At 36.5% G+C, this 18,216-nt stretch overlaps 1 protein-coding gene across 3 annotated transcripts in view; it reads left to right on the top strand.

Moving 5' to 3' along the window:
• The window catches only part of EML4 (EMAP like 4), a 168,411-nt gene that overhangs the window by 130,823 nt on the left and 19,372 nt on the right, over positions 1–18,216 (top strand). For all 3 annotated transcript variants that reach the window (XM_075496313.1, XM_075496312.1, XM_075496311.1), the window contains 10 exons: positions 3,315–3,464; positions 4,959–5,028; positions 6,379–6,489; positions 8,767–8,862; positions 11,007–11,141; positions 11,369–11,504; positions 13,216–13,367; positions 14,946–15,071; positions 15,219–15,350; positions 15,965–16,032. In XM_075496313.1, coding sequence (XP_075352428.1) covers positions 3,315–3,464; positions 4,959–5,028; positions 6,379–6,489; positions 8,767–8,862; positions 11,007–11,141; positions 11,369–11,504; positions 13,216–13,367; positions 14,946–15,071; positions 15,219–15,350; positions 15,965–16,032 — 1,176 coding nt within the window. The remainder of the gene's footprint in view (positions 1–3,314; positions 3,465–4,958; positions 5,029–6,378; positions 6,490–8,766; positions 8,863–11,006; positions 11,142–11,368; positions 11,505–13,215; positions 13,368–14,945; positions 15,072–15,218; positions 15,351–15,964; positions 16,033–18,216) is intronic.

Genomic DNA, 18,216 nt, shown 5'->3' with positions numbered 1-18,216 from the left:
TTGTTAAAAAGGCACGGGGACAGCAATTCACAGAATATTTTAGTAATGTCAGTGTTCTGCAACTGAAAAGTCAATTGAATGTTGAATTGTTCAATCTATAAGTTTTGTTTTGAATGCCTTTAATTCTCCTGCCTTCTGGAAATTTGTTTATAATTGGGTTTTCCTTCGATATTACTGTTTTGGAAGATGCTGATCAACTATGAACAACTTCAAGGCAAGAACAGAAGGATTCTTGGGGTGGGTTTTTTGTTTGGGGGTTGTTTTTTTTTTGGTTGGTTGGTTTGGGAGAGGGGCGTCCTTTTTAGATGAACTGTGTCCTGCAGGTATATTCAACTACTGATGCACAGTACTGTAGACTCAACAGAGCACGCTTAGCTTTTGTCTGCCTTGCAGACTACTGTCAACTGAAGAAATACCTAAGCTGCTTGGCAAGATAAAGCAGCTTGTGGGGAAGTCTGTGCTCTTGACTATGTCTGGTTCCTCAGTGATTTCATTTAAATTTAATAACTTTGGTTGGGTATCCCTGCATTGTAGTGCAATCTCTCCTACTGCACTTCAGAACTGGTTAAAGCATATCTGGCATTCCTAGTAATAGTGAAATGGGCTTATTTAGCAGCTACAGAGATCACAGTCAGTGCTGCTGTTGACAGGCAATGACTTTATAGACTCTCTCCCAATGTATAGTAGCTCAGTTTCTGGAGGGTATTTCTGACTCTGTTTTATAAGATTATTTTTAGCACCGGTGCTCTTCTTTCTAAGAATAATTGAAGTCAGCAGTAAATATACTATTGAATTCTGATGTACAGTGGCTCACTTTTCATGAGGGCCATGGCTATTCTCAGCCAATTAAAAAAAAAAAAAAAACCAAACAAAAAAACCCCCAAAACTAAAAGCTGTTAAGCATGTCAAATGTTGTGACAAAACAGTCCTTGTAATTGGTGAGAAACATTCACAATATGAAGACAACCATCTCTGAATTTCCGTGGTTGAAACAGTCTCACTGAAAGATTAACATTGAAATTTAGTGGAAATTAAGCGTCAAGTTGTGTCACCCCTTTTTCTGTGGAGAGTCAATTATTGTATGAACAAATCTGCTGCTTTATTCTGAGTGTGTGGAGGAGGAAAGAACTGCTATGGAGCAACAACCCCTCTCATTTTCTCTCAAGATAGTCTGGGATAGAGAATGAACAAAGCAGCAAATTTCTCCCGTAAAACAGGTTGTTCCTTTACATGCTCCTAAAAAACACACTCCTAGAAAATGCAGCCACTCCTTGGTACTTTATTATGTAGGAGGGGTAAAGGAAGTGAATGGACTGAGAAAACGTAACCATTTTTTGCAGCCTCATGAATGCCAGAGCTCAATGGTGGGTGCCAAAATATTTAGCCATAGCTTTGCATGGTAGACTTCTGCTGTGGAAAGGCATGTTTGCGTAAATCATTAATACTTTTCTAGGATGAATGTTCAAAGTTGTCAATCTTAACAAATCCTTATCAATACACTCCCTATTGTATATAGCAGATTAACAAGATCTGCCTTTCTCTGAGGAGGAGGTATTTAGAATAGCATTCTTCATACTTCAGGATAGAAAAAATATTTTCATTGGTTTGTAGCCCATCGTTTTTGAAAGTTCAGTGGTCTGGTTGTTTTGGTTTGGTTTGTTTTTTTTATAAAAAGCCATTCTGGAGTTTCTTTTTGTTCCATCAGTGTTTAAAAGAAGAATAAAGAGGAAAATTTAGTGGGAAAGTAAGTAGTGATGGAGGAGAAACAGAGGCATCCTTTTTTTTCTGCCCTCAGCATTGTGTTGTATCAGCATTTCTCTCGATATCATTTGCTAAGCAAGCCAGTGAAAAATCTCTGCTTCAGAGGAGCCATTGTGTTGTTCCATAATAAACGAAAGACAGCAAGATATAAATCTGGTTTCTTTTCCGTACTCCTAAAGAGATTTAATTGAGAACTGAATGCAGTGTCCCTCTTTGAACCACTATTTAGTTACAGCATGTGTTTCATTTTGCAAGTGTTCCTGTGGTATAGCAGTCCTGTGGTTTGATGGGACTGCAAAAGAGGAAAGGTAGTGTGGTGGGGGATTTTGGGGGGTGAGGGGTGAGGGCATTGGAAGGGGTGTGGTGGTATTTTTGGTAGAAAGGTAGCCCTTTTGCAAGTAGGATATAGGCCAGGCTGTCAGCTTAGGAGATGTCAGTTTAGATACTCCCAAACTTGGACTACTGCACCTGCTTTCATTTATGAGAAAGGGACAGCTTTATCCATCCAGCTTTCTCCTTGTGGGTCTTCAACTTCCTTTTATTTACCTGATTAACCAGGACCTAAGACTGGAATCCTTTAGCTAAAGTTGCTTAATGTATTTCCCATATTTTCCTTGCTGTTGCAGGTGTGTTAGTTGGCACTGAAGTGGGGACCTCTCTGAAATGCAGGACATAACAGGAAAATTACATTTTTTGAGGCTACAGAGCTACTGTTAAAGTCTGAATTTTGATCTTAATTGTACGTAGTGACCCTGGGAACTGAAATACAGGCAGCCAGCCACATTAATAGTCTAGGTGAAGAAAATTGCACCTGTTTCAAAGAAATAACAAGTTGTAGTAACGTTTGATCAGTGCTAACCAAGGCTGGTTTGCAGTGTGTAAAACTTCTGAAAGTCATTAGGAGTCCTGCAGGTTTCCTACAAAAATCATCCCTTTTATATATTTTGGGTAGATTTGGATAGAATATTTTTCACTGTGTCAGTTCCTTTTGAGTTTTGTTTGTTTTAAAAATACTCTAAAACAGTCTAAAGAAATATTTCCTGAACTTGGCAGCTGCTGTGCAGAAGCTTGCCTTTTTCTGAAGGGCATTAGGAATTTTCACACGCTTGTTTTAAAAGGCCAAATGGAAGTAATATTCTGGTGCCTGGGGTGCAGATGCACAGCTCTGTTGCTGTAAAAAATGTTCAGCCAGTACAGTGAGTCCTACTGTTACCTACTGAAACTTCACATGGAGGTTTTTATCAAATGACAACGCTGTATTTGTTTTACTTCAGTGTGCCTTATATATTTTATTTTTAACATCAATGAGCATCACTTTTTAAGGATTTGGTTTCCTGAAGTCCAATGGTATGGGGTTTGGTTTGGTTTGTTTTGTTTTTTTAAACTGTGTTACTGAAATTGTGCTATAGTTTCAGAAAAAACATAAAGGGCATTTGCTGACATGAGAGCTCCCCAGGAATCCTTAAAAAAAAAAAAAAAAAAGTAGTTTGGGTTTTTTTTTCTGTTATACAGTGATTATGAAAACCTTGACTTTAAAAAAAATATACGTATAGATATGGGTATCGTGGAAGAGACTGTCGAGCCAATGTTTACCTCCTTCCTACCGGAGAAATTGTATATTTCATAGCATCAGTGGTGGTACTATTTAACTATGAGGAGAGAACTCAGCGACACTACTTGGGTCATACAGACTGCGTTAAATGGTTAGTATATAACAGTTGCATGTAAGTATGTGTGTAATAATGCAGAAATGTATTTTTTTTTATTCTCTCCTTCTGTATGTATGAGTTCATCAATGTCATCATAATTGTAGTTACTTTCTGTTTCATCAATCCCAGTAGATTTCACTGTAGTAAACGCTGCACAAATGAACGGTGCTAGAGCAGTCCATGCTAGCTTAGGGTTTCTGGCTTAAATGTAAAACAACGGGATATGTAGACAATCTAAAGAGTGCCAGATTAGAGAAAGGATCTTTATGTAAATTATTCTAAATAGATGTCCCAGAAATTACAAATTATTGTCAGCCTGATTCTAAATCAGTGATTTACGGCAGTATGGCAAAGGTGTAGTCTTAAAGGAGAATTAGAAAACCAAATGGAAAACTGAGCAATAATTTTCTCATTTTTTAGTGGATGTCCCATCCAAGTATTAAGACTTTCTGGGAAATCAGAAAGATGTTTACAAAACAAAACAGAGAAGCAGGGAAATTGAAGCCAATGTCGTTGTTGGCAGCAACTGCAAAGGCAGTTGCTGACTTTACGATGTTAGTCTGAAGAGTAGTGCACATAATGTAATCAATATAAGCTCCCTACTGTACCTGAACGGAGCATAGTTGCCATCTAAACCTCTTTTCTCCTAGCTGTGCTTTGAGAACTGTAATTGCTTCCTGTGGGAGGAATGCTGTCAGTCTTGCGTTCTTCACTTTCTTTCAAAATACTAGACTGAATTGTAAGTGGTTTTGGTGTTCATCACTCTGACCTCTTCAGGCTCCCCCTTTCCTGTTTCAATGGCTTTCTTCATCTTTGTAATTTTACAGAGAAAGCAAATAAGAAGGTCGGTCAAAAAATCACTAGGACTAAGAGGATGCGTACTCTGAAATTGCACTATCTGTTTTTTCACATCAGCTCCAAAGCAAAATGTGATGAGCAAAAGCAGATTTTTACTTACCCTAGTAGTGCACCATACTGGAGAATTTCATTAGTACAATTACATCAGTAACTCATTTCAAGTGGCAGTAATCCCTGACTCCTGGGTGCACAAGCCCTCAGCCAACTTTTCAGCTGTTTTTTCCCCAGGTTCATGCTGTCTATAGGTTTAGGTATAAAATGTGCTGTAGCGTTTATAAATATGGCATATAACTACATGTAGGAAGTTCATCATGAGACAATGTATATTTTGTTACAGTGGACTCCCAGTATAGTGCAAACCTTAGATTTGTCAGAGCACATGTGGAGGTGGCTCTTCTGGCACTCCTGGTTTTGTGCCAGCAGCCATCACAAGAACCTGATTGACCCATTAGTACAGTGTGTAATGAAATAGTCTGATGACAAACATTCAAGGTGTCTCATAAAAAGCGGGATTTAGGATCATAAGTGTCTTCATGGGCTTCTGTTGAGAAAGAAAAAAAAATTACAAAAAACCTCTCAGTTTTGAAGACCTATGACAGCAAAAGCAAGTCATATTTCTGTCTGTCTTAGTCTTGCAGTTCATCCAGACAAAATTAGAATTGCAACAGGACAGTTAGCTGGAGTGGATAAAGATGGAAGGGTAAGTAATAGAGCTGTTGAGCAGTAGTATCTTGTTTTGAAAATCAGGAAAAAGTGTTTTGGTTTTTTTAAATCTCATCATCACCTTCTGTTTGCAGTGTATTTTATGCACTGCATTTACTGAGCTATTGTGCTGTTTCTAAGGTAACAGCCTATATCTCTAGCAAAAGACAGTAACAACTAAGCACTCAGCCATACGTCAAAAAGAGCAGAAGCTCATAAAGTCCTTTGACACAGGAAACTCAAATTTAATTCTGCAAGCAAATGTGAAGCTTGTAATTACTTTATAAGGCCACATCATTTCTGTCACATTTCTTTCAATAAGTCTTCTCCCAGAGGAGAACAAGTCCCCAGTTCTGTGGGTCATTGTACTCTTAAGGCTTCATGGAAGAGGAAACCAGCTTTGAGAATTCATGGAAGGTGTGTCAAGCTTTCCTACAAACTTCCTCATTTGAGAGCAAGTGCGTTTAAATGCTCTTGTCCCTGGCTGTTGGCGAACTCTGTCAGAATTTGAATAATTGGATTATCTTCATGAAGTTATAGACAGAGAAAAAACAAAAGGGAGGGGGGGAAGATACTATGAGGTGTAGACGCACATTAAATATAACCCTTATTCAGATGTTCAACTGAATTTCTTAGATTTTGTAAGAAATTCATGTGGGGTTTTTTGTATAGATATTGTTATGATTTCCACTGAACATTTGTTGAATCTCTTGTCAGGGCTGGTTGGTTTGTTTTTCCATCAGTGGGATGATTTATTGTCACTTTCTATGGTGAATGCTGTCCTTAAGCCAACTTAATTCCCACTTTATTTGTGATTGTTTCACATTTATGAAGCTGGTTTGGGATAGTACTTGTATGAAATATAACCATGGAGGTTTTCATAGAGTGGTTGGTGATGGTTAGGGGACTTGGTGCACTAGGGTTTTTTTATTTTATTTTTTCCCTACTTTATATATTAAAAAAACCCCAAGGTTTGATCATTATTTTCAGTTGATCCACAAGATTGCTAAGTCTGGGGTCTGAAATGCAAGATGACTCTTCCATTATTTGTTCAATGACTTAAATTGGGCAAAGATTTATTTTCACAATTACCAAATGCCACCATACTTAATTTCTTGCCTCGACGGCACTGCTGCCATGTTTGTAGCCCAGACATAGGGAGCAAGATTGTCTTGACTCTCGCCTTTTGAGCTTCAAGATACTATCCAGCGGCAGTGTTAGCACAGGTCATCCTGCATTTCGGTCTGCAGTTTGTAATTCAGGTAGCATCTGCTTAACAAAACTTGACACCTGCATATGATGCTTTCACTGTTGATGACGCTGTTTGTCCCATTGCTTTTTCACGCAGCCTCTGCAGCCCCATGTTAGAGTATGGGACTCGGTGAGCCTGGTGACGCTGCAGGTTATCGGCCTCGGGACTTTTGAACGTGGAGTGGGGTGTTTGGATTTTTCAAAAGCGGTAAGATGGGTGCAGTTACTTGGTGTGTTAAATAATTTATCCAATCCTATGTAAACAGGAGGGACATCTCTGGAGATTTTTGTATGTGGTTGTCTAGCTGATCCGTTTTGGTATTAAAAGTGTGTCAGTAAAGTTTATGTATACTTTATAAAACCAGCTGACAGTGAGCTAGCTGGAAAAACAGGAAATTGCACATGTAAAATTGTGGTAACAAACTAGCACAGTGAATAAATAGGAGGCAAGAAAAGCCTTAACTAGAAATTGAAGTCTGTGCTGGGTTTGGTGGTTTGGTTTTGTTTGTGAGGGGCTTGTTTTTTTGTTTGGGTGTTAAAAACAAGTTTGTTAGTGAGGTTTGTGAAAACAAATTTTAGTGAGTTCTGATAGAAAGGATAACTTTTTTGGTTGCACAGCTGGAGTAGATTTTTAGCCACCAACAGGAAATTAAAAAAACCCCAAACATTATCTTGTGCTATTTTTTCACCAGGAATAATTTGTTCAATTTGTGCCTTTACTTCTACATAGGAAAAAAAAAGAATAGAAGTCTTGTTACTGGGCCCACAGAATTTATCAGAAAAATCAGTATCAAAGGGAGATGTGCTACTTGGCATTGATAAAGTTCTCATTTCAAAATTGGCAATGAGTTTCTTTTTTTGTAAAATATGTGTATATTTTAATCTTTAAGCTGCCTTTGTATTTTCTCCAAAGCACTAAGACATACCAGACCTGAAAACCCAGGATGTGATTCTTGCATCCCAGCAAGAAGAATTAATACGTGTAAAAAACCAAAAAAATGCAGAAAAAGAATGTCTGCTGTGTTTTGCTAATAGAGGAAGAGATTCACAGGGCATCTGAGGTGGGAAGGGAGGTTCTGGAGATCACCTCATCCACCGTCCTGCTCACAGCAGGCTCAGCCAGAGCAGGCTGCTCAGGGCTGTGGTCCAGCTGGGTTCTGGGTATCTCCAAGGGTGGAGACTCAGCAGTCTTGCTGGGCGACCTGTTGAAAAGAAATGCTTACACATTAGAATAATGAGGAATACTGTCATTCCTGTCACTCTAACAAATCAGTAAAACTTTTAAACTCAGATACATTATTTTCCAAGGTGAACAAATACATGTTCCATCATTTTAAAAACAAAACAAACTAACTAAACCTAAGGTATTTTTGAGGACTAGGTTTTAGATTTTATTAGTTTGTTTTGCAGCTGAAACTGATTTTGATACCTTATTACAGTCTCATATGATTCCTCACTGGACTGAAACAGTGAATGTGCAGTATCTAGAACTGTGTTTCTACCACATAATTCCATTAACCCACGCAAGAGCTGTGTGTTTCACCAATGCTGTCTTCAGGGTATCTTTCCACTTAATTATTAACGTGTATTTGCATATTACTGCTCATAATAGTATTAGTATTTGGGAATAAAAATTTCAGCCACCTCTATTTTCATAATTTGTTAGAGAATGCGGTTGAACTGCAAGAATCAACTTTAAAATAAATAAGGCCTCCTCCAAATCTTTCTACACTTGTCCTTGAAACAACTGGTTTGTGCAAGTATGCGTTGCTGTGAATAAGTATGTTTTTGTTCTAAGATCTTCTGTCTGCTCTTTTAATTCCGTATAGCTATATTTACCATTTTGTTGTAAAACTGTTCAAAATAAGCCGTTTCAGTTATTTAATATTGTAGATGCCAGTCTTTCTGCTCTGTAAGCATCACTTTCTGAATAAAGTGTTACCTTTGCTGCAGTTTTACCAACTACATGATGAAACTGCTGGTACTTAATGCTCCATGAGGAAAAAATGAGATGTGCTTACAAAATTTGATAATGTAAAGTTGTGTGTATGTGATGGTGACATTTAAGAAAAAAAACACAAGTGGAGCTGTGTGTCTGTCCTCTGAGACCTGAGGAAAAACAAAATATTTGCAGAATAGAAAAAGGGAGAAACCTCTTTGCTACTAGCATGATATTGCAAACAAGAAAGCAAAAAAAAGACAACAACAAAAACAAACTAAAAGGGAAAGACTTGGTAAGAATACTATTAAAGCTTTTCTAGAATATTATTTGAAGCATGGTCATTTTTTGTGAGATTATGCAAAAATCTATGTCTGTCTTTAGGAGAAAAGGAAAATACCAGATATATTGAGGTTATAATTACTTTGAAAGGACTTGCTTAATTTATATTTGTACCTTTGTGGTTTTCTTAAAATACTACTGCCTTGCCCTGTTTCTAAATGGTGTATGATAGTACTTTGTCAGCACTTTTTTTCTTTCCTTTAGGATTCTGGTACTCATTTGTGTGTAATTGATGACTCTAATGAGCATATGCTCACTGTGTGGGATTGGCAGAGGAAATCAAAAATAGCAGAAATAAAGGTAATTATTGCACAAATTAATATTCTGAAATGCAAGTGGTTTTATTCCCATAAATACAACAGTTTGCGAGACACACATTTGATCTTACTTGGAAGCTGCAACTGTGTAATACTGCTGGCTTGTGTAAGGGCACAAAAGAAATGTATTCCTAACTTGTATATTGGAAGAGGTTTGAATATTGGAGTGCTTATAATTACATTTTACTCATCCCTAAGAGCCAATCCAAATAAAGCAATTCTCTAATATTTTCCTAATTTAAAAAAAATAAATCCTGGGAACTTTAAGAAACTGAAGTGATGATTCAGTCTGTAGTTGTTTGTTTAAAAAAAAAATACTTTTAGACATTCCTTATTTTCATTTTTGTCTGACTTGAGTTCCAGACATTGATTCTTGCTACATGTGTCTCTTCTCATTTGAAGTCCATGAGTACTTTGGTAGACTGCGGTCTTATTTGCTTTCCTGTTTCTTTCGTAACCTTCTAAATTTCTGATCGATGAGAAGCGTTCAGAGGTGTTGCGCTCAATGTTCATGTAAAGTTGATTCCACTGGAAACACCCAATCCAATAATAACTTGCTATGGAGGTCCATATTTTGAGACATCTTGCTTTGCATTATACAATATCAAGCAAGGAGATACTACATGGATGTAGAACTGAGTATTTTTAAATTTTTTTACTCATGAGTCAGTAAGGGGAATACTCTACAAGCATATATGTCTATATGATTACAAACTTGCAATTTCAGATAACAAAGTCAGGTTGGTTTGACCCATTTTCTTTAAATTATGTTGACCAATACTAATTATATTCTATTCTGTAAGTTTTAATGTAATTCTTTGTCAGTATTTTTATTTCCTTGCTGATATTTAATGTGAAGCTATGTGGCGCATGCCTTGTATTTCCTATTTTATTGACATTATGTTTTGACTATTTTCACTCTCCAGGGGGTTCCTTGGTGTTTCAGAATTGGCTAAAAATAATTTGGCAGGGACAGCCTGCCCTTCAGTTCTTATTCACGTTTAGGACTTGATCTTGCAGTGTCTTAAGCACCTTCCACGACAGGTGGTGTGAGCAGAGTTTCATCCCTTGAGCTAGGGTGCAAAACGGAAGCCTTTTCGCAGCTGCACTCCATTTAAATTTTTCAGTCCTTAGTTTCCATATGATTTGCGGATATAGCAGATCCGCTCATGTGGAAGAAACTGTGCGTGAGAAGCATAATTCGATAAATATGGCCATCAACAAAAAATGAAACTTAAGAAGATTGTTTTCCTAAAGTGAGCCAAAAATGGTGAGGAGGGTACTCCCACAGGTGCTGATTCAGCAGCACTTTTACGTATACTCCTTTAAAGCATGGGCTTAAATCCCATAGAAGTAAATGCAATGATGTGTTTACTTAAGTGTTTTGTAGAGTCATTGCCTCCAGGAGATGGTCTTCAAAGACAGTTTGGTTGAATACACATTAGAAGTTGGATAAATGGCCAGTCAGTTTGTTGTTTGTAAAATCTATTGGTAAAGGATGAAATACTGACTGAGGTGTTAGTAATTCAGTAACAGTATATGCAGCCAGTAAAAATACAAAGGTGGGACTCTTATGTTTCAGAGGTTTGAGTTATGCAGGTTTCTTTTTTCCTTCTTTGTGGGGAGGAAAGGCGAAGAAGAAAGAACCCAAAGGAATTTTTACAGAATTTCAGAAAGAGAATGATGAATATAATCCTACTATGTTACCATTGTCTCAGTTGCCTCTGTCACAGCTTTGTTACCCAGAATAGCAAACTAGTCTGTGTAGAAACTAAGCAGGGTTTTCAACCCAGAAAAGTGTCTTTTATACATCATTCACTTTCCATGGCAGAAGTCTTAGCTATTCCAGAGGGCAGAAGCTTTTGTCATTTAAAAAGTGAATGTAAAACCCTGACTTTTCTACTGAAGTTTATAAAGATCTCTTGTGAATGTAGAAAATCAATATATGTAAAATGATACATGCAGTCATTCAGACAGTTGATTTAGCACAGAACACTTATGGATTCTTTCAAGCGTGCAATGAGCTGTCTAGTTCCTCATATCTCTGTTCTGAAACTTGGGATTTTACATGTGTTTCTAGTAGTTAATGTCCCATCTGAATAAACATTACTTCTGTTACTTTTTCAGACTACAAATGAAGTTGTTCTTGCTGTAGAATTCCATCCAACTGATGCAAATACCATAATAACATGTGGCAAATCTCATATATTTTTCTGGACCTGGAGTGGCAATTCATTATCAAGGAAGCAAGGGATATTTGGGGTAAGAATGTCTTGATATCAGGTCAGTTTTAAATCAATGGAATGATCTGCTCACACTTCTATAAATTTGCTCCTTTGTTACCATGTACTGTTTGAGCAGACATGTAAACAAACAAAAAAGGTTAAATTCTGCTTATGTGTATGCAGGGTGTATGGGTGTGGATACATTATACTAATTATGTAAAGAGTACAAGCAATTATCCCTTTCTTTTGCTTATTTTGTTTCAGAAATATGAAAAACCCAAATTTGTTCAGTGTTTGGCTTTTTTGGGAAATGGTGATGTGCTCACTGGAGACTCAGGTGGGATAATACTTATATGGGGCAAAACTACTGTAGAATCTACTCCAGGAAAAGGACCTAAAGGTAGGATACAGTCACAGTTAATAGCGTATTTTAGATAGTCTGTAGAATTCAAACATAAAGGATTGCATTAGAAAAGGAACAGGGAAACAGGCCTGGCTAAAGGTGTACACTTCCTGTTATTAACAGGTGGTACTAAACTCCTTCGAGTCTCATGAATTTGCTGACTTAAGAGCAATCTAGAGTTTCTCAATAATTAATGAGACCGTGCCTGAAATGAATGAAAACTACTTTATCTAAATGTTTTGCATTTAAAAAAATGTGCAGTTAATCAGCTTTCCTTTCATCCTGAGATTTGAAAAAGGCTGTAGGATCAGTTTGAGGATTCTGCAGGCTACCTTTGTCTCGTAAGGCTTGTGTTGTACCATGCTTAGTCTCAGAGGAATGCCATTAAGTGTTGAAGCTGAAGTTAATAGGACTTGTATGTTAGGGAAAAATATAACGCATAGTTGTACCAGTTACGCAAATAACAGTATCTGGTTTAGCAGATACTCAAGTCTTGGCTGTAAAATATACTTTAAAACCCATCTTATTTGAAATTTGGGTTAAACTTACTCTTTAGGGCAAAGCTTTTGCAAAAAAGAAAGGAAAATGATTTGTTACCCAACATATGCAGACTTGGCACAGTTGAGCCCTAAGGTAACTTATAAATTCAGGGATAATTTATTTTACTTGGCAGCTATTTCAAACACTCTGGTTTAAATTGGTATGCCAGGAAAACAGTCATGTAAAAAGTAAATTTTTAACAGTAAGTCTGTTTTTGTAGGTAAATCTTTTTCTTGTCTTTCGAGCTAACTGCAATGGAAAAGTAATTTAACAAATTATCAGATGTTTAATTTTGAAGTTCTTGTGCAAAAATAACCTTTTCCCAGTGTAATCTTAAAAGATATCAAATATATCTTGAGCCACAGGCAGAGTCAGCAAAGTTAAGCTGGTATTTATTTGGGTGGTGTTTGAGGCTTTTTCTGTGATTGCTATTTGAAAGTGCGCAAGTTTCAAAGCACCAGAATCTTGCTTCTTTTGAAATATACTTTTCTACAGCAGTTCTTCTGATATGAAGACCGAATTGGGATGCAAAAGGCTTCCTTTGCTACCTTTGTTCATTAATTTTCTCATGTCTCTTTCTTTCTTCCTAGTGTTTTCCTTTGGGTAGACTACTATATTGATAGATGCCAAATGCTGGTTATACTATTTTTAAGTGAGGCAACATCCAGCATTAGATATTAGGTTTGTGCATCCTGGAAACTTTGCTATAAATAGTTTGCTTTTTATTCCCATAAGACTATAGACAAAAAGTCTTTGAGTTTCTTTTAATAAAATAACTTTAATTCTTTTCTAATAATGACATGCTAAATATTTATTGACTCTAAAGGACAGTTTCTCTTGTATCTAGAAAAACTGTGTTCCCTTGGATAGCAGAGAAATGAAAGCATTTTCCAAATAGTTGCTCTTGCCTTCACAAGTTGTAGGACAATCAATCTCAAAAAAGTGTCTATTCAGAAAGGCAGGTCCTTTGTTTTATCTTTTTATCCTGTAAGAAAACACTACCACCTTGTGTTTGCAATACTAATGCAATACTAATAGCCTGACAGTCCAAATGTAATTATTTATTATATGCTGTTACTTTATTCTTCTGCCAAAAGGCACAGCTTCTTGTAAACCCCAGGTGAAAAAACGAGTAGTGTTTTTTCTTATTTTCTTTTTGTGCATGTAGGAGTATATCAGATAAGCAGACAAATCAAAGCTCACGATGGCAGTGTGTTCACACTCTGTCAAATGAGGAATGGCATGCTGCTAACTGGAGGTGGGAAAGACCGAAAGATCATCCTGTGGGATCATGATTTGAATCCTGAAAGGGAAATTGAGGTAAGAAAGCAAGAGTGACAAGGAAATTGCCTTGAGCAAGGTACTGACTAGCAAGACAGAGCCACCCCCACGCTTTGGAGGATCGGTAGTTAGGATGATAGAATATTTTCTGGTTGCTGTCTTTTTAAGTGGATGACAATGTTTTATTATAAAAGTGTTTAAATTTTCAGTCTATAAATGAGCCTATAGGAGGTTTCAGTTCTCCTCTGTTCAAGCTGAACAGAAATTTTAAGGTTTTTCTTTCCTCCAAGCCCTTCCTTTGTTTCTTTTATTCGTCCCTTTTTTGAGGATATTCTTCAGTATCACATGTGTTTTTGTTAAGTTTGCCTGTCTGGAGAAAGACACTGTTACCAAGATTTGAGTGTTTTAATAGAATTTTTGACATAAGGCAAACAGTTGGTAGGATACATATGGGTATTCTGTAAGAATTAATGATTAATAAGCTATGTTGAGGAAATTCTTTTAACTTTATCCTAAAACAGGTGTTTAGTGAATATATATGTCTTTGTGATTTGGCTATATGGCAATGCTAGGTAAATGGGGATAAACTGGAAAAAAATTGTACATTATGGGTTTTAAAATACTTATTTTTTTCCTGACAATAAGATGACCTCTTGAAATAATGTGGTGTTCTTAAACAGTTGTTCTAATAATGGTTTATTCCGCTTACCTAGTGTCCATTTACAGCAGCATTTTTTCCTTAACACGTATGTTTAGTTCCATCTAGAGTTTGTTATTACCTTGAATCTAATACTGACCTTTAGAAAACATGGCTGAGAGTAAGTAAGCATTGACTATCATATAAAACTCTTAGACTTAAGTAACACACTCTATTCATATCAGTGTCTCTGTTTTCCTTTTGTTACTAATGTTATGGTAAAGCTAAATTTTTATGTTGAGCAATATTAGAGAACCCTGACGGACAACCTTCTGAATGATTGCATTGATTTTCTGTCTTGTGTGGCTAATATTAAAGTTAGTGTATTTTCTAAAGATAAATCATTTAGAAAACCAAACAAATGCACACTGTAAAATGAAACAGTGTGTTAGAATTCAAGCATGCAATAAACAAACTCAATAAAATTTGGAGTCATTGCTGACATAAGGCATATGAACATTTACTTAAGGCTAATCAGGAAGCATTAAGAAAATCAGGAAGCATTTACTGTGTGCTACAAGATTTTTCTTATTTTCACAATGTGTTTTGAAAAGTAAACAGTAACTATGTATTATTCCTATGCTTATAAGAGGAGTTGCAAGGTTGTGGAGTGCATTTGTTTAGTGTATTTGGCATTTAAAAATCCACGTAATTTAATTTGTGATTTTTTTCTGCTGAGACTTATTAAAATGGCATAATTGTGATTGTTTTGGAGTGGGATCATCTTGTATGCCTGTACTGAACAAATAAATGAGGTAGGTTTCGGGTCAGGTCCTGATCTAGTGTATGCATGATTAGATTGTTCCTTTTTACTGGGAGAACTGCAGTTCTGGTACTGTCATTGTGCACAATTTGTGGCCTTCAAAAATAAGCACCTATCAAGATGCATGATGTGGTTTTACTGATGTTTCTTTTCCTAGGTTCCTGACCAGTATGGAACAATCAGAGCAGTAGCGGAAGGAAAAGCAGATCAATTTTTAGTGGGTACTTCACGAAACTTTGTTTTGCGGGGAACATTTAATGATGGTTTCCTAGTAGAGGTACAGGTGAGCACAACTTTTTTTTTTTTTTTTTTTTTTTTAAAAAAAAAAAAAACTATAACCCAAAAACGTAAAGGCTTTCCCTGCTGGTGTGTTATTTTAAGAGAGTCTTTATTTTATTCATTGTTAAATCATACGTGTTCTTTTTTCCAGGGACATACAGATGAACTCTGGGGACTGGCATCCCATCCTTTCAAAGACTTATTTTTAACATGTGCCCAAGATAGGCAAGTTTGTATGTGGAACTCTGTGGACCACACACTGGAATGGACCAGGCTGCTAGATGTATGTCAACCCTTTTATGTTAACTATAAAACTGGAAAATAGGAAAAAGCATTAGTTTTCTGCAACACCCTTGTCCCATCTGATTGCAAGAGAAGCAAAAATCCTGTGGTTATGGCTTTAAAAACAGCTATTCAGAAGCTTTGATAAACTTAACCAGGCTCATCAGACATTGTATGGACTGTAATCTGGTTACCATTGTCTGATGCCATCTGACAATCCAAGTTGAATAAAACTTACTCCTTTGTTCTTGTTACAGTTTAACTTTTTTTCCAATTATTCAAACAATCTGAAGAGGATATCATACAGTTGTGTAAGGTTTAGCTTTGGATGTCCTTCCTTACTGTCATTGTTCATTTCATATTTTGGCTAGTTCTGTCCTAATACCCAAGCAAAAGTATCTTTTTACAAAGAAATTTAGGCTTTTTACTTTCAAGAAGGTCATGTAGTGCATGTCACTGATACATTAAAAGAAAATCTGTCTGAGGATAATAAGCATGCTGTTAACTGATTGGTTTTCCCTGGTTCAGTTCACCTCAGACTTTCAGGTATAAGGAGAGGTGTTTGACTGTAAGGAAGCGTGTGAGTAAATGACGTGTCTGTGTCTCTGTGTTCAGGAACCGGGGCACTGTGCTGACTTCCATCCCAGTGGAGCAGTGGTCGCAATAGGAACGCACTCGGGCAGGTAAACGCCTTTCAACTGAGTTGTGATGATCGAAAGTTTAAAGCAGACAATTTGATACTACACGTCTTATATACTGGAATTCATTTGCTTTTTGTTCTTTTTGCTTGAGGTTAAGTAGCCTAAAAAGCTTGGGGGAAGGGTGCAGATCTTTCTTACATGGGTTAGATGAAGACAGAAGGATTATTTGACTGTTGTTAGGCTGTTTTGGTTTTTTAATTACTCTTTCATGAAAGCCCAGATCTTGATTTTTTTTTTTTAAAACTATTTTTTTTTTCAGGGGTTCCCATGAGCACTCCTTATTGGCTTTACCAAGTATCGTATATTTTAATATTGTGTGTGTATGTTACATTAGTTTATAAGACAGGTGCAGTACAGGCCTTTCTCTTTCCCAAATCAAACACACTTGCAACCTTTTAAATTGATGTGGAGAGACAAGTGAACAGGCTAGGATTTTGATTTTTGTGTAAGGCAAAGTTCAGCATAGCACATTGCTGCAATGAAGTGCTATTGAGCTGTTCATATTCTTCTTGAAATCATTTGCATATTTGAGAGCTATCAAAACACAAGATGAATCTTTTAACTCGGGCTTCTTTCAGTGGTGGAAAAAATTTGTTTCAATTCATAGTCAAACTCTGGCTTGGTATCATCTCCCAGGAAAGGAGTCTCATACAATGGATTTTTAGCAAGTACCAATTAAAAGAAAAAAACAGGATATTCATAGCATTAGAAAGGTGAGAGGAGCAGATCTTAAATCTACTAGCATTTTTATTCTGTTTTTCAGTTATATCTCATGGTTGACAACTCAATGGTAAAATAATGCATAGTGCATATAAGAAAATTGGGATTGGTTTTGTGTTTAATTCACCCCCTAGAAATTTTTTTATACCTAACCTTATGCCTAAAAAACATTTAAAGTTTCGTTTTTAGAAACTGCTGAGCATGTGCAACACCCTTAAACTTCCCTGGAAAAATGAAATGTTAAATACTTTTAAGGAGTTTCCTTGTCCAAGATGAAGATGCAGTCTGCACTAAATTCATTAGGTATAACATCGGGCTAGAAAACCTAGTTTACCTTCCTAAGAAAAAGCTTGCTGAGCTCTTGTATATTTGGTTTCCACATTGCACCGTTCCATTTTTTCATCTCTTTCTAATTATAGCATTAAATTGAAAAAGTGTCTCTGCCTTCATTAAACAGAGCAGAAGATACTGGCCTAATAGTACTTGAAACAGGGAAAAGGGAAAAGAAGGTCAGGCTACATTTCTTGAGAGTTATTAGACATTTTTGAAATTACATCAAAGCACAATGAAGGCATATTGAGCAGATGAAGCGTTCAGTCTTGTGTTTGCTTTTGACTTTTCTTTTTTCCCCTCTCCCAGAGCGTTTTAACATTACTTTTTTAGTTCGACGCTTTTCAGTTCAAATTAATATTTTTTAATTACTTGAGGCAACCAGTTGATACTGTCTTGGATAAATTTATGATGATGGCCTTGGTTTTTTCTTTGTTTTTTGTTTGTTTGGGTTTTTTTTTTTTTAGCCTGTTCTTCTTGGAACTGAGCAGTTATATTTTCACCATTATATTTTATTGCATTCTGAAATTGCATGATTCAATGATAGGTTTGAGATGTACAAATGAAACTGAACTGAAATGAGGCCTGGTAAGTGTACAAGTGTATGAGAAATAAATGAAGTTGTGAATCAAGATAAATGGAACAGTTTTAAATTTGCTGCCTGACCAGCGGCATCACAGGGTGCTTTCTGCACCAGATAACAAGTCCAAGGGAGTTATTTCCCAAGGAATGAGGGCTGCATGATGTATCTTGATTATCGTACGAGAGAAAATAGTCTCAGGCTCTTAACAAGTTATTCAATAACTTACTTGATTCATAGCCCAAAATGCATAAAGCCAATATTAAATGAGTCTAATTTGTTTAGAGTTCAATAAACCCTTGGATGTGTCTGTCTATTGTTGTTGTAGTGCTGCTCTGCTTGCAGTATGGAGGTCAATAAGACAGGGGTAGGGAATGTAGCATTAAGAAAGTTGGGTTTGATGGTTGAAATTGTGGCATCCGAAGAAAACTGAATTTTCTACCTCTCTTCCCATTCTTGTCTGTTGTTTCACAGCAGTGTGTATCAGGCCAGCACACCATGTTTTTGCTGTGCTTTTCACGTGCCACTTGCCATGA

This window comes from Mycteria americana, chromosome 3, assembly GCF_035582795.1.
Source record: "Mycteria americana isolate JAX WOST 10 ecotype Jacksonville Zoo and Gardens chromosome 3, USCA_MyAme_1.0, whole genome shotgun sequence".
Taxonomy (NCBI): domain Eukaryota; kingdom Metazoa; phylum Chordata; class Aves; order Ciconiiformes; family Ciconiidae; genus Mycteria; species Mycteria americana.
The sequence above is the reverse complement of the archived record's forward strand: the minus strand, read 5'-3'. Positions and strand labels throughout refer to the sequence as shown.